Source organism: Lethenteron reissneri, chromosome 1, assembly GCF_015708825.2.
Source record: "Lethenteron reissneri isolate LAM-NWPU_2019-01 chromosome 1, ASM1570882v1, whole genome shotgun sequence".
NCBI lineage: Eukaryota > Metazoa > Chordata > Hyperoartia > Petromyzontiformes > Petromyzontidae > Lethenteron > Lethenteron reissneri.
Genome location: NC_083779.1, coordinates 9,628,560 through 9,644,075, shown reverse-complemented (window position 1 = coordinate 9,644,075; position 15,516 = coordinate 9,628,560). Strand labels below are relative to the sequence as shown.

The following is a 15,516-nucleotide window of genomic DNA, read 5'->3' as shown; positions in this document are numbered from 1 at the left end:
GATGAGTTGCATTGCACTGTTAATTCCTCCTGTTTGATAATACTTCTCTTGTCCGTATGCATCTGTGCAGATGGGTTTTTTTTGCGTTTAAGCCATAGTCCCCACATACCGCTCATTAATGCAGATAAGAGGAGCGGCGACCCACTACTCTGTAGAGTAACATTGGTATAACAGCGCATTGAAAACGCGTACTATTTCATGTAATGTTTACGATGATTGACAGGGATGTAAAGTTTATTTTCGATAGTGTATTTAAATAGAGGTACTGCAGGTAAGTAATTTCAGTTTTAAAGGCATAGTTTAACAAGACAACACTTGCCACCATCCTTCAAACCCATTAGTGAAAAAGAGCAAAGTTTTTGTTACATTATAATATGTTTTAGAGAGAGCCCGGGGCTTATGGGACCCCGGGGTCCCGCCATTAGGTTCATATGTGGACCATGAAGCGAGCACACAATGGCCCTTTTCCTTCGAATGCCATCACGGTATCTGTATTATCCACTGCTAAGCAGATGGAGCACAATATTGTACGGTTAATACACCTCATAGCAATAGCCAGGGAGGCCGACCATATTTGAACCACAAACTTCTATAACAAGTGGCGTTTGTGCTACAGCTGGGCTGTGTCACCGCCCCAATAACGTTTCCTCCTCTCGCAGGTGGAAGGTGTGAAGACGACAAAGGGTTAACACCGGCTACACCGCTGTCTGCCGTGTGTCCGCTCAAGAATTTATTCTGCGCCCTTGAAGGCATTTGGTGCCGACTAAAAGTATGTGTGATTGAGACACACGCACATAGACAATGCACAAGCCAGATTGTTCAAACTGATCTTCCTTTTGGTGTTGATAAAGTACTGCCGTTTACAATGTTTTCCAGTTCCTTCTCGGCGATGCTCGTGTATTTGTCTTGATGATAGGATGTGTGTGCGTGTAAGGATATATGCGCGGCATCCTAAAATCTGGCCGAGGTGTATGGTGATATTTTTAAGACTTCATCATCTTCAAAACGTCGTTTAGACAACAGTAATGCCCACGGTTTATCCAGGATAGCCTCTTCCAGTCTTAAAACCTGTTATGGAGGTGTCATGCTACATTGGGATGTTTGCCAATTTCTCTTCCTGAGAGATTGGTACCTGGAATGAAATTGGAGTGTGGAGAAACACCCGTGTAAGAGGGGATAACGCTCAGCTCCGCACAGATGGATGCAGTTCACAGATGTATTCCAGCTATCTGGGAGCATTGACACCGAGTGAGAGCCGTGCACATCGTGATTGATCAGTCGTTGCGAAATCACTCTTTGAATGTTCAGAATTGCTGCTGACTCCCGCATGTCCCACTTGCGTAGGCAAGCTAAGAGACATCACCTCGGTTTTCTAAATTATTCACGGGGTTATTTATTTAGAGCATATGACCAAATCACCCAGGATTATTATTTATTATAATTATAATAATTATTCCACTTGCTTACCCAGAAAAGCCTCATGGAGTCTCACAACTGTTTTTCAAGATGGTCCTGCCAAGTGTTGTTGCTATGTGCTATCCAAATTGAGTAATTTGCAATGGAATTTTACTGTAACAATACTAGTTACTATATATATGTTTTAGCTAGGAATGGGCCCGATCTTGTCGGATCTCGCAAGCTGAGTGTGGTTGACCACAAACAGTTTTGTTTATTTAATTTAGTTTAACCATTCTCATTTGTAAGAGGGGCGTGAATCTAGTGATTCTATAGGTGACCACCTGGCACAGACAGGAGTTACAGGTGGCTGCGGCGTTACGTGGTGGGCAGCAGAGGGGCAGTGCAGCAAACACCATTCTTATACTATATACTTATATGCTCCCACGTCTATACTCACCCACACTGACCATCATACAGTGCAATGCAATATCGTACTGCAATAAAAAATATCCCCGGTATTGCCTTAACAGGCTGTTGGGGCAAGTGCTGTTAGCGAGCACCTGTGAAAGCCGGAACAGCACATGAGAGGGTCGGTGGCCAGCACCACACCCGACCGCCTTTGTCTCCCTGGTGGTGATGTTTACTCATCGTACTAAGTACTCATTTGAGGCTGAGTCGACCTAGGGGAGGCCCAGGACCAGTTCAGATAATTGTCACTGGTGTTAGTTGAGAGCAGAACTTGAACTCGGGTTACCGGGTATGTAGTGCGGATCGTTAACCGCTACACTACTGCTCGCCTTTACCTTCCTGCACAGACAGAGGGACATGCGCGTCGTGAGGGGGGGGGATCGCAGCCAAGAGGAAGGATTTTTTTTATAGAGGAGAAATGAAACAAGGAAGCAGGGTACAGGAGGAAATGGGCTTCATTTGTCATCTGGGCTTTGCGTTGAGACATCGGCACAAGGAGGAGAAGAATGTCTCAACCCAGGACTTGAATTGGGAAACGGTGAATGTAGTGGACAGCTCAGGCCAGTTCATATGAACATATTGGCGTTATACTCTTTGGTGTTTTTGGTAAAGTCACATAGGTAAAAAATTAATAAATGTAAAACAACTAAATTAAATCACGACGTTTCGGAGGTAACACAAGCTTCCGTCTTCAGGTGGAACCGTTACAGCCAAATTCACTGTAGTAAGTGAAGAGAGCTAATAGAGAAACGCGACTATATAGGGTAAGAGGGGGGGGGGGAGCCAAGGTAGGGGCGGGGTGCTAAGCTGAGTTAAGCCGATTGATAACATCTATTCATTATGCAGGAGAGGGGGGGGTATTGGGGTACCGTGAAAAAAGGGGCGGAAGTTGAATTGATTAATAGGAACGCTAAGTTAATCTGATAGGTAACATATAGTTAATAGGAACGCTATTAAGAAATGAAACCGCTAATTTAAATCACTAATACACGACACTACTATACTCTACACTACACTATACACTACACTACTATCGACTGCTATACATTACACTATTAAACACTCCACAATACACTACACTACTATACTCTACAATATATACTATGATACTATAGACTACACTATTAATCAGTACACCATACACTGTGCTCTACACTTCTATACTCTACGCTATTCTATGCGATACTATTATACACTACACTATACACTGCTATAAACTACGCAATACACTATTATAAACTTTGCTACGCAATACTGAAGACTACACAATACACAACTATACCTGAAACATTACTATAGACTCCTATCCACTATACCAGGGGTCGGCAACCAAAATAACAAGAAGAGCCATTTCTTTCCAATTCGGTACAAAATTCAGTATTTCAAGAGCCGCAATGCATCTGAGTACATACTGTACATACGTACATATCGTCAAGAAGCAGCCCGTAAAGAGCCGCATGCGGCTCCGGAGCCGTAGGTTGCCGACCCCTGCACTATACTATAATACACTACACTATGCATTGGTATACACTCCACAATGCACTACACAAAATACTATAGAATACACTACACAATACACTAATATACAATACACTACTATACACTACACTATACACTGGTATACACTACACCAGCGGTCGGGAACCTATGGCTCGCGAGCCATATATGGCTCTTCCAGTGACTGCATATGGCTCCCAGCCAATTTTGAGTTGAAAAAAGAATAACAAAATAAAAAAGCAGTTTGGAACTGATTTAAAAAAATACTTGTGATATTGCTTAATAATACTGTGTCATTTTAAAGTAAACAGAAATTAGTTTTGAAGATAAATTTCACGGGTCACGCCTGCACGAAGCTCAACCTCACCACGTATGAACCAGACTACAAGGCCGTCAGCAAAACCATGCAGCACCAGAAGTCGCATTAAAAGTAAGACATATTTAATTTATTATACGTTCAAAATACTATATGGCTCTCAATGAAATATGTTTAGAAATATTTGGCTTTTATGGCTCTCCCAGTCAAAAAGGTTCCCGACCCCTGCACTACACAATATACCACCATACACTAAACTACTATACACCACAATACACTATACTATACACTACTATACAAAACACACTACACTATCCACTACACTATACGTTTGTAATAAAGGACTCTTTCACTCTGTTTGTCTCCGTTGTCCTTTATTTGGGTTCTTACAACTTTGCCCCACACGGCCCTCGCTCAGAGCCTTCTCCGCCTTCCGCTTGGCAGCTTGGCAGCTGCCGTCGCTCACGTAGCCTTTTCTCTTCGCTTTGCTCCCGATGCAGCTCCGCTGCTGGCTTTCCTCTCCGCCTCTCCGCTTCTATGCAGTCTCTCAGCTGCTCTCTCTGCAGCCCCACCGCTGCTCTCCGTCTCCCCCGTGCCCGGACACCGCTGGCCAACAGTGCCGAGTCCCGTCCTGTGGCGATCGTGCCACTCTCCACCCTCTGCCCTGCGTGGCCTCCTCCCGTCTTTATTCTTACACTCTCCTCCCGTCTCTTCCGGTTCCCGCCCTTAAGAGCTTTCCCTTCTCCCCCACGTGACCTAACCCCTCCCCCCGTTACGGCTTATCCGCGGTGGAACATGCTTCAGTAAAATTAGTGTAGTGAATAAAGAGAGCTGTTTAGAGACACATTAATATATGGGGTAAGCGAAGGGGGAGGAGTCAAGGAGTCAGGGGGGGGGGGGGTTAGCTGATTAACAGATAAGATCAGGGGAAGTGTAACAGTAGTGAAGCAGCCAGGTCGGACCGAGCATTGGGATGCAGATACTATAGAGGCTCCTGGGCTCCTGGGCATAATGCTATGGGGGGAAGGAGGGTGAGTATTGGGGCACTATTGAAACACTGTACATAAAATTTCTGAGTGATGGTAGTGTATAAAGCTGGGAGTAAATGAATGGAAATATGGATATGACTGTAAAACTATAAAGCAGCTAAAGTTTAACTTGGTTAATTACATCCTTCCAATCATTGCTCAATTTGAATCCATCCTCTCGGTTGAAGTTATGTCTATGTATATCTGGATGGCTTCATGGACAAATCTTTGGTAGTATCCAGGAGGCTTGCAGAGTACCTTGGTATCGGAGAACACAATGTCATGAGAACCAGCAGTATTATAACAGTGGTCAGCTACGGCCGAAGAATTTGTCGTGCTGTGTTTTAAATCCGACTTGTGCTCGCAAATGCGGTCCTAAATATGTCGTTTCGTTTCCCCGATATAACAATCACCACAGATGCAACTCAGTTTGTAGACACCAGGGTACTGTAAGTCAGGAATGACATCCTTTACGGATGGGATCAGATCACGGATCTTGTGTACTGTACTGAATCGGACCTGGATCTTGTGTTTGTCTAGAATTTTGGAAATCTTTTTGGTAACACCTGCTATGTTTGGCAACGTAATGGTTTTGATTGGAGTCTCAGGGGGTTGTTTCTGTATGGTGGGAGAAACAGCTTGGTGGATAGCACGATCTGAGTATCCATTCATCCTGAGGGCCAGATGTACATGTTTCAATTCACTGGCCAGGTGGTGTTGGTCAGAGATGTGCAGTGGACCCTATGGTATAGTGTTGAGTGAATTATTTTGTGCCGGATGGTGGTGGGAATCAGGCTTCAGGTAGGAATCTGTGTGGGTGGCCTTCCTGTAGACAGAATGTCCCAAAGAGCCATTGGGCCCCCTTTCAAGCAGAACATCCAGGAATGGTAGCTTGCCATCCTTCTCCACTTCCATGGTGAATTTGATGGATGGGTGTATGGAGTTGATGTGGTCTAGAAATTGGTTCAATGCTGGGAGGCCATGTGGCCAAATGACGAAAGTATCATCCACGTATCTCTTCCACAAGGAAGGACGCAGAGTGGATGTCTGGATGGCGTCTGTTTCAAATTTCTCCATGAAAACATTGGCTATCACTGGTGACAAAGGGGAACCCATAGGGGTGCCCTCATTTTGTTTGTAGAAGGTACCATTTCTGGTGAAGTACGTGTTGGTGAGGCAGTGTCTAACCAGCGCAGGGACATCAGGGTTCAGTCCATGTTGGACTAAGTCTTCAATTATTGTTATGGTGTCAGGCACTGGAACCTTGGTGAATAGAGACCACATCAAAGCTGACGAGGACATCATCAGGAGACAGTACAATGTCCTTGACTAGAGAGACCAAGTGATTTGAGTTAAGTATTGCTGAGGTGGTCTTGCCAGTGAAGGGAAGCAGAGTATCCGACAGAAAATGGGCCAGTTTGTTGGTAGGTAAGTTGATCGTGGACACGATGGGCCTTAGTGAGGTACCTTCTTTATGGATCTTGGAAAGCCCATATAATCTGGGAGGTCTCGCAGCCGAGGGTTTCAGGGAGAGCCGTTTGATTGGTTCGATTAGGGAAGTCGAACTGGTGATGATCTTGTTGGTTTTTGTAGTTAGCTATTGGTCGGATCTCTATTGATTTTGGAGTAGCTGCCATCATTGAGTAGGTCCTGGATTTTGTTGTATGATATTTTATCCATGATAACAGTGGCATTGCCCTTGTCGGTCGAGAGGGATGACTGTCATGTCTATGTCATCCCTCTTTTTCAAATTTGCGAATTCAGAGCGTTCGTTTTTGCTGATGTTGCTAACGGGTTTCTCAGCATTCTTGAGGATAGTGGCTATTTCAGCTCTCGCAATGTCCATTTGGATGTGTCCTAAGCCTTTGAGGGCTACATCGACATGGGAGATTATATACTCTACTGGGATATGTTTAGGGGTAACTGCGAAATTCAGCCCTTTAGCTAGTACCGTTTTTAGATTGTCAGAGATTTGGATGTTACTCTGTGTAGTGTATAGTAGTGTATAGCAGTGTATGTTGTACTGTTTAATAGTGTAGTGTATAGTAGTCTATAGTATCGTAGTGTATAGTGTAGTGTAGAGTATAGTAGTGTAGTGTATTATGGAGTATATAAAAGTGTAATGTATAGCAGTCTATAGTAGTGTAGTGTATTGTGTAGAGTATAGTAGTGTAGTGTATTGTGGAGTATATAAAAGTGTAATGTATAGCAGTCTATAGTAGTGTATTGTATAGTGTAGTGTAGAGTATAGTAGTGTCGTGTATTGGTGATTTAATTTGGCTGTTTCATTTTTTAATAGCGTTCCTATTAACTAGATGTTATCTATCAGCTTAACTTAGCGTTCCTATTAGTCAATTCAACTTCCGCCCCTTTGTTCACGGTACCCCAATACCCCCCCCCTCTCCTGCATAATGAATAGATGTTATCAATCGGCTTAACTCAGCTTACCCCCCCTACCTTGGCTCCTCCCCCCCTCTTACCCTATATAGTCGCGTTTCTCTATTAGCTCTCTTCACTTACTACAGTGATTTTGGCTGTAACGGTTCCACCTGAAGACAGAGGCTTGTGTTGCCTCCGAAACGTCGTGATTTAATTTAGTTATTTATTTATTTTTTACCTATGTGACTTTACCAAAAAACCAAAGAGTATGAATCCTTGCAGTCACGAAAACTTAAAATCTAGAAATATTGGCGTTACACTGGTAGTGTGCGGTGCAAAAACAAATTCGCAATTTTTTTTGCGCGGCGCCACCAGAGCAAGGAGGTCATAACCCTGGTCAGAAAGTCCTGCAGGGGTGGCGGTGATGCGTCAAAATCAGTTCTCGTGATGTCGAAGCAGTCGGAAGATGGATGTTATGAGCGGCTGAACACGAAGCTTCACAGTCTGTTGCCGAATAGCACCCAGCCTGAGGACTTTTTGTACAATTTTCCAAAGGCATATTTGACCCTAGACTTGGTCGAATTTTAGACTGTTTTTTGAGGACCGGTGTGTTACGCTGCACCAGTGTACTGCCAAATACGTCCATACACACCTGTTCGGGCATAACTGCGTGCGTGACATTGTCACCAATTGTTACTTGAGTCGACCACCTTCCACTTGGTCTCCGCACACCACAAAGGCAAACGGAGAATTAGGAGTGAGATTGTAACAGGATGATAAATGTTACCAGTGAGTGCACTTTTTTATGCTCACAGATTGTGACTGTGTGTTCATGCTGCCGATCCATGTGTTAAAGTAGTTAACAAAATGTGATTTATTGTGACTAGATTTACTAACCGGCTTCGCACGGGACTTGGAAACTTGTCTTGGATTAATTTCATATTCCTTTATATTTCACTGAAAAACACTGAAAAAAAAATTGATGCTTGCAAGAAAGAAAAAAGCTGAAAAAAATCAATTTAACTAAATCGGATGTTTTTCACTGAAGGAAAAATCAACCTTAACCCACTTATACGTAAAGTCGATTTAGGCAACTCGGGAAGGGAATGAGGTGGCGAGGTGAAAATTGTCGCGTTCCCTCAGAAATTCCAGACAGCAGAAGCTGTGCAAATTTCATCACGTCAGAGCTCGGCGTTCGAGAATTTTTTCTGCTTCACACAAACAGATGTATTTTCTGCTTTATATTTAAGAGAGAGCTGAAAATAGTCGCGTTGACTTAAAAAATAGAGACAGCGATGCCGCGCATTTGTGCGGGATACACACGGCCTACGCGGAGGGTTGGGGTGGGGGATGCGTGACGTCACCAGGCACACTGCGTAATGCTGCCGCATGCGGGTGACATCACAGATGTGACGTCACCGCTCACTTGCCGTGCAATATATTATATGCATTATTGCGCCCCCCCCCAAAATACAAAAGTGTATTTTTTGACTTTTTGCATTGTGCACAGTCTGGAAGCTACCCACATGCCAAATTTAAAGTTTGTTGCATGTTGGGAAGTATGCTAAACATTTCGAACAGACACACATTAACAAATTTTCCTTTTATATATATAGGTGTAAGTATCTCCCAATGCATTCAATATATAGGTGTGGGAGAGTGCTCTACCTGGTGTGGACAAACCGCGTCCTTCGAAGGGGTATCGAAGCAGTTTTGTACTCTGGAGTAATTTTGCAAGTCTGTGTTTGCGAGGTGGCTCGGTGTCTTTGGACTCGGAGCGCTGAGCTGGCTGTCTTTAAATCTGGTTCTCAAAGGCATCGAGTTGACCGTCTTAGCTTGGATCACCAAAGACTGCATGCAAAAAAAACACACAAAATTTGTATTTGAACCGAATTTTTGAAAATGATAATAATCTAACGATGTTATCTAGGCAGCAGTTATGTGACGTGGTAAAAAAAAACGTTGACGATGTTGTTTGGTCGATTTATCGCCCTGTCGTGGGAGCAGCAACGATGGGCTTCGGGCTGTACATGCAGCAGTCGCACGATGCGCTGGTCGCACAGCAGGAGTGCGAGATGCGGCTGCTGGAGGCCGTGCGCAAGCATGTGGCGACGCGCGCCAAGATCGACCGTGACTACGCGGCCCAGCTGCAGCACCTGTGCGCCCAGACAGAGCGCCCTGACCTCAGCCACGTCAGCCAGGTCGCCAAGGTCAGCCGCGTTGTCACCCCACATTGCCACCAGGTGATGGTGGCCACCAGGGTCAGGAGGTCACCGGGATAAAGCAGGTCACCAGGGAGACGAGGCAGTTTCACTGAGTGCCACATTGTAGGGGAAGTCAACAGTGGTTGTCTTATGGACTCTTCCCCCAATATAGGAATGTGGAATTTCGACCACTGGCCCTACAGGGCTCTAAACAGGGGATGAGCACCACCTCAGTTCTCATTTGACCAGGAACTCGCTCTGACTTTTATATGTATGTTGAATTCTTTCGCACCGTACTTATCCAACCGCGCTATCGGAGGTGAATGTTTTGACATTCACAAGAGGGGTTACTTACCGAAAGAACCAAAGAGTATTCACAAGAGAGGGTACTTTTTAAATCTTTTATATTAAGTTCGCTTGCTTGCTTGCATGCTTGCTTGCTTGCTTACGACCGTGCAAATCTTTCGGTCGTTTTTTAACCCACTTCCCGTGATCCAATCGAGCTGACATTTTCCACACAGACTCGTTGTGCAAGACAATTAATGTTTGTGAAAAAAAAAATCAAAAATTTTACACTGTTTAGGGAAAACAAATTAAATATTTAATTACCAATTGCTTAATACTGGCAGACAATCATCTGACCCATAGGTGGCAGCCATCTCAAGCCAGAGGACGAGAGGACTCTAGCCGCCACGCATATAAAGGATTTATAGTGAAAAACTTTGTTTTTACGGGTTATACTTTTTTTTATTTTACTTTTGTGAAGGAAATCGTTGCACCTAGACTTATATATGCAGGCTGAAGCCAATGTTGTTATTACGATGGTTATGATGATGACTCTTTTTGAAACATTCCTCCCCCTTGCACGACTTCTACAAACACACACACACACAATCTCAGTCGTGGGCGAGCGTGGTGCAGCAGACGGAAGCGCTGGGCAAGGCGATGCGCAGGCAGTCGGAGGAGTTGACGACAGGGCCGCTCAGCAAAATTGCGACGCTCATCCGAGACAAGCAGCAGCTCAAGAAGAGCTATATGGAGTCGTACCAGCAGCTACGCCTAAACCTCAACAAGGTGCGGAGCACGCCCACTCTGCTACAGTCTGAGAATTCCACCAGAGAGCCAATCAGAGACCCCACCAGAGACTCGGTCAGACGCCCAATCAGGGACCCATTGAGAGACCTCTTCAGTGCCAGCCTGTCAGTTTATTGTCTTGAGATCCTATCAGAGACTTGTGAGAGAGCGTTATCGCTCGAGACCCCATTGAGAGACCGGTCTGTTGTTGTCTGCCTCTTGATGAGCGTTTCCCCCACAGGTGACGGTGACTGACATGGAGAAGGTGAAGGGCCAATACAGGCAGGCGTGTAAGGACGCCTCGGCCATCAAGCGCAAGTATGGCGAGGCGGTCACCAAAGGAGGTTGGTGAACGCTATTATTTTCTTTGTGCTCGCATCTAAAATGTGCTGTAATTAATGCCGTAATCTTTTAAGTTTGTGTTTTAGTTTCATGTCATCATCAGTTCATCGAGATTGTTGAGCCCTTAATATTATTGGCCCCTTTTGTAATCCTGTTCAATTCCCGAGCCTCTTCATTCTCAATCACCTTTTATTTTTCACTCGCTTTACTCCCCGGCTTCGCCCAGGACTTGGTCTTGGATTAATAGACGGCCTACACGGAGGGTAGGGATGCGTGACGTCAGCAGGCACACTGCGTGACGCTGCCGCATGCGGGTGACATCACAGATGTGACGTCACCGCTCACTTGCCGTGCAAAATATATCCATTATTGCGCTCCCCCCCCCCCCCTGACACCATCACCTCGCTACGCACTGAGAACCCCGGGTTTATTTGCGTGCGGTGCCTGAAACTCGGATTAGAACCCAGAATGTCAGTGGTGTAGTCTCGGCATCTCTGACCTCTGAGCCGTCCCATGGCCACCTCGCAACTCCCGGTTAAGTACCCCCTCGGCCCACGGGTCCACCCACCGGCCCACCCAACGGCCTCGCCCGCTCACCCGCCCACACCCTGTCCTGCTGTAGGTGCCAAGGAGGCGGAGAAGGTGCGCGATAAGTTGGTGAAGGCAACGCTGAAGCTGCACTCGCTGCACAACGCCTACGTGCTGTGCGTGCGCGGAGCCCAGCTGCATCGCGAGGCCTATTGCAGCAGCACCTTGCCGCAGCTGCTCGACTCCCTGCAGCACCTGCAGGAGGACGCTGTCGCGGTGCTGTACGTGCAGCGTACGCGCGCGCTTGCGGAGATCAATCCCTTCGCGGTCGATAAAAATACATTAACGGCGCTTTGTCCTGTGGCTAACACTGATAATTTGCGCTTGTTATAAGCACCTTTCGCGACATCTTGAGGTGCTGTGCTTGAAAAGGACGAAGACAATGAAGACAACTGGGTTGGTGCACTCAGTCAGATTCTTATCTGACTGAGTGTACCAACCCAGTTGTCTTCATTGCCAATGAGAGGGGGGGGGGGCACCAGCAGGGAGTTCCACAAGTGGGGGACCACCTCGGTAAACTCCCAATCACCCCGAGGACATGAGTGATGAGGTTGAGTTATCCATCGAAGGGCACCATTGGCAGATCTTACCAACCTTTGCCGGGAGGCATGAGATTAACTCCTTGCTCCTGGATGTAAAGTGGAGGCGGCCCTCTCAAGACCCTGATGCATACGAGCAGCAAGATCTTAACTTCCACTCGACTACAGAAGCAGGGAGCCAATGTATGTATGTTTTGTTGTACTTTCGCACCGTACGTAGTCAACCATGCTAATTGGAGACGCAGAGGAGGACGACAAACTAAACACAAAGCAGTTTTAATGAAATTATTTTTCAATTAAGATTTAAAAGTGCATTCTACCAGTGGCTTCTGAATAAATATGGCTTCCTAATATTGGAAGGAATATCGTTCCAGGCGGCTGTAGAAGCACATCTGAAAGTGCGCAGTGACCGTCCTTGTTCGATGACTAACAAAAAGGCGCTGCGAGGATTAACAGCTTCTCTACATCGGCAGATGTAATAATTTTGACGCGGTCAAGCAATGTTTTTACGAAGGAAATACGAGGACAGAAAGACCATATATGGCGCCACGGTGGCAAGATGTTGACTACTTAGCCTGGTATACAGGAGGTCGTGTTTCGATCCTGACCCTGATGCCTGCTGTATTTTTGGAGTTTGCATATTCTCCCCGTGGTTGCGTGGATTTTCCTCCGGGTCCTCCAGTTTTACCTCCACATTTAGAATCAACGTGCGGTTAGAGTATTTGGCTGCTTTAAATTTCCCACGTGACAATAATCCACTTCGTTGAGCTATCATTTGTGATAGCCAGGTCGTTTCTGAAAAAGAGTTACATAGCTCATCTCGCCTTACCTGGTAATATAAATGTAGTGACATTAAATGTTGTCACTCTGGTTAGTGCCAGCCAGTATTTTACATGTTTTGCTGAGCGCCAGGTAATGGAGGCGACACGTGACTGGGAGCTCCTTACTTGATCCAGCAGGGGGCGGGCGAGGGAAATAAAGTTGTCGGGGTTCGTTGTGGGGATCAGCCTGGGATCCCGCGTCTCTTTGTCCTCGCTCTTCGCTCCTCGTTCGTCGGAAGGTGTAGCTTGAGATTGTGGGTCAGACAGCGTGTGTGTGCTGGCTAGCCCGTCCGCTACAGTAACGCACATAGTGAACAGATAGCCACACCTAGCTAAAGTACCTGAAGTGGTTAGAGCTGTGTAAATTAACGTGTTGTCTCCAACTATAGTGTGTGCGACTCAGCGCTCTATACACTACATAATAAACATAGTTTTGTTTTATAGTTTATATTGTCAGCCTTCATAGGTGGTCACTAACAGGTGATCGCTAACAGCACTGGCCCCAACAGTCTGTTAAGGCTCAGCGGGGGGAATTTTTGTCTTTGTTTTGATACTGGCAGCAAGGAGTGTCTACTCGACTACCTGCAAATGACGAGCCTGGTGCGCGACGAGGTGGTGAGGATGCAGCAGAGCATGGCCGAGGCGGTGGCCCTCATAGACCCCGGCACGGAGTACGACAGCTTCATCCAGCAGCACAGGTGAGGCGATGCCACAATCGCCGCTGCCACTGCACGATGGCTGCTTGGGTGGATGCCCTTCTGTCCCCTACTCAGTCTCGTTTGTCACTCTTTCAACTGAATCATCTGCATCTCTTGTCTATAGCTCTTCTCTCTCTCGTTAATTCCTCTTTTATCTCTCTTTATCTCGGCTAGCCATATCTCTCTATAAAGCATATCTCCTAGGCTCATTCCAGGGACACCTCCGTTTAGCGTGGTTAGCTACGTACAGTGCAAAAGAAGTTCCGCACACATACATACTCTCCATAGACTAACACTACCTTTCGACTCAACACTACACCTCCAATTAGTGTGGTTGGCTGTGTATGATGCAAAAGAAGTTCAACGTACATACGTACATGGCCAATATGGGGGGCCCACACGGCACCGCCAGTTGAAGACCCCTGCTGTACGATCTTAAAGTCTTGGGCTGTACCTTGAGATACAGCACTTAGAAATGCTCATATTTCATCATAAAATCTGCTACTGAGAAGAACCATAAGATGCTTATTATTCTTATCATTATGTTTGTTAGCCCATAAAAGCTGCACCGAGTCTCGACTTTTTAAAGAGGGCTTGGTTGATGCTGCTATGTGCATCCCCAACCATGTAATTTTTAGGTAATTTTTCAGCATTGGGATGTTTGGCGATTTCCAGTGATATCGAATGTTTTATTTTAGCTAGCTCTTCCAGGTATTGTAGGTGGCCGGGCGTTCAGTGGTCAGAGGGCCTAGCTGGCACTGGGTTTGAATCTAGGTGTCAGCCACATGTGATGAAAACTCGTTTTAATCAAGTTAACTGAACTATAAGGAAGTTAGCTGAACTATAAACTATTTTTCTTTTTCCAGGTAAGGTCCACTGAGCAACATAGCTCTTTTTCAGAAGCGACCTGGCCACTAATCATAGCTCAACGAAGTGGGTTTTCACGTGGAAATTTAATCCAGCCAAATACTCTAAATGCATCTTTCAAAATGTGGAGGGAGAAATCGGAGGACCCGGAGATAAATCCACGAGTCCACGACGAGAGAGAACATGCAACCCCTAATATACAGATGCCAGGGTTGGGATCGAACCCACGACCTCCTGTATACCAGGCGAGGTAGTTAACATCTCGCCACCATAGCACCCTTGATGGTCTCAGCCCGGTCACACTTTTAAAGGACCATTTAGAATATTTTTCTGGATTCTAATCGTATGCGCTGTTTTACTCATTGTGCTAACAATATACACGTCGTCCGATGCCTGATGATCTTTCCCTTGCTCCCCGTCTCATCCCCTTTCGCACCTTCCGCATCATGTCAACTCAGCTCCCAACCGCTGCACCTGGCTGGTGTGGAGTTTGACGTGAGCATCACGGAGGAGGGACCTGAGGGCCTGGAGCCCAACCAGATCGTGCTTAACGAGCTCACGCTTGAAGACCTGCAGCACAGGTGGGACACGGCTTGTCCGACTGCTCGCTCTTCGCTCTCACCCTGTCTGTGTAGGAAACGGATGCAGTTCCACTCTTTGTCCGCCAAGCGGTGTCGCCATCCATTGTCAATCAGGATTAATGTTGCGGGAGTTGCCGCCCCACAACTGCTCAGCAGGACCTCAGTCGAGAGCAGAATGGGGGCTGTCATCATCATGCAAGGGCGCTGCGGTGGTTAGATGTTAACTACCTCGCCTGGTATACAGGAGGTCATTGGTTTGATCCCGACCCTGACGCCTATATATTTGAAATGTGTGCGTCTTTCTCCCCGTGATCACGTGGAATTTTCTCCAGGTCCTCTGGTTTTTCCCCTCCACATTTAGAAACATGCATTTGGAGTATTTAGCTGCTATCAATTTCCACGTGATAAGCCACATCGTTGAGGTATCATTTGTGGCCAAATCGCAAGAGCTATATAGCTCAGTGGGCCTTACCTGGTAAAATGAAAGTAGTTTAAATTATAGTTAATATCTGCTGTGATTATCAATTTCCTCATTAATGACCTTGCTGTTTGCGATGTTGTAATCCGTTCTTAAAAGTTTGGTAATTTCTTAACTCACTGGTCCACTTCTCCATCAGCATGGCTTTGGTGTTGGAAAGTGGCGCTTAATCTTTTTTATTCCCCGGCACTTGCTTTCCAGCTTGCTCGACTTTTTCGGCGCTAAGAATCAACAAAAA

The 15,516-nt window shown here is 46.0% G+C and overlaps 1 protein-coding gene across 4 annotated transcripts in view; it reads left to right on the top strand.

Annotated features, from left to right (window-relative positions):
* LOC133345691 (tyrosine-protein kinase Fer-like) overlaps positions 1-15,516 on the top strand; it is a 68,220-nt gene that overhangs the window by 24,288 nt on the left and 28,416 nt on the right. For 3 of the 4 annotated variants that reach the window (XM_061556758.1, XM_061556846.1, XM_061556698.1), the window contains 7 exons: positions 660-769; positions 9,094-9,296; positions 10,191-10,364; positions 10,606-10,708; positions 11,329-11,515; positions 13,215-13,352; positions 14,678-14,800. In XM_061556758.1, the coding sequence (XP_061412742.1) occupies positions 9,099-9,296; positions 10,191-10,364; positions 10,606-10,708; positions 11,329-11,515; positions 13,215-13,352; positions 14,678-14,800 (923 nt within the window). In that variant the 5' untranslated portion in view covers positions 660-769; positions 9,094-9,098. The remainder of the gene's footprint in view (positions 1-659; positions 770-9,093; positions 9,297-10,190; positions 10,365-10,605; positions 10,709-11,328; positions 11,516-13,214; positions 13,353-14,677; positions 14,801-15,516) is intronic. The other variant, XM_061556931.1, reaches the window with a different exon arrangement.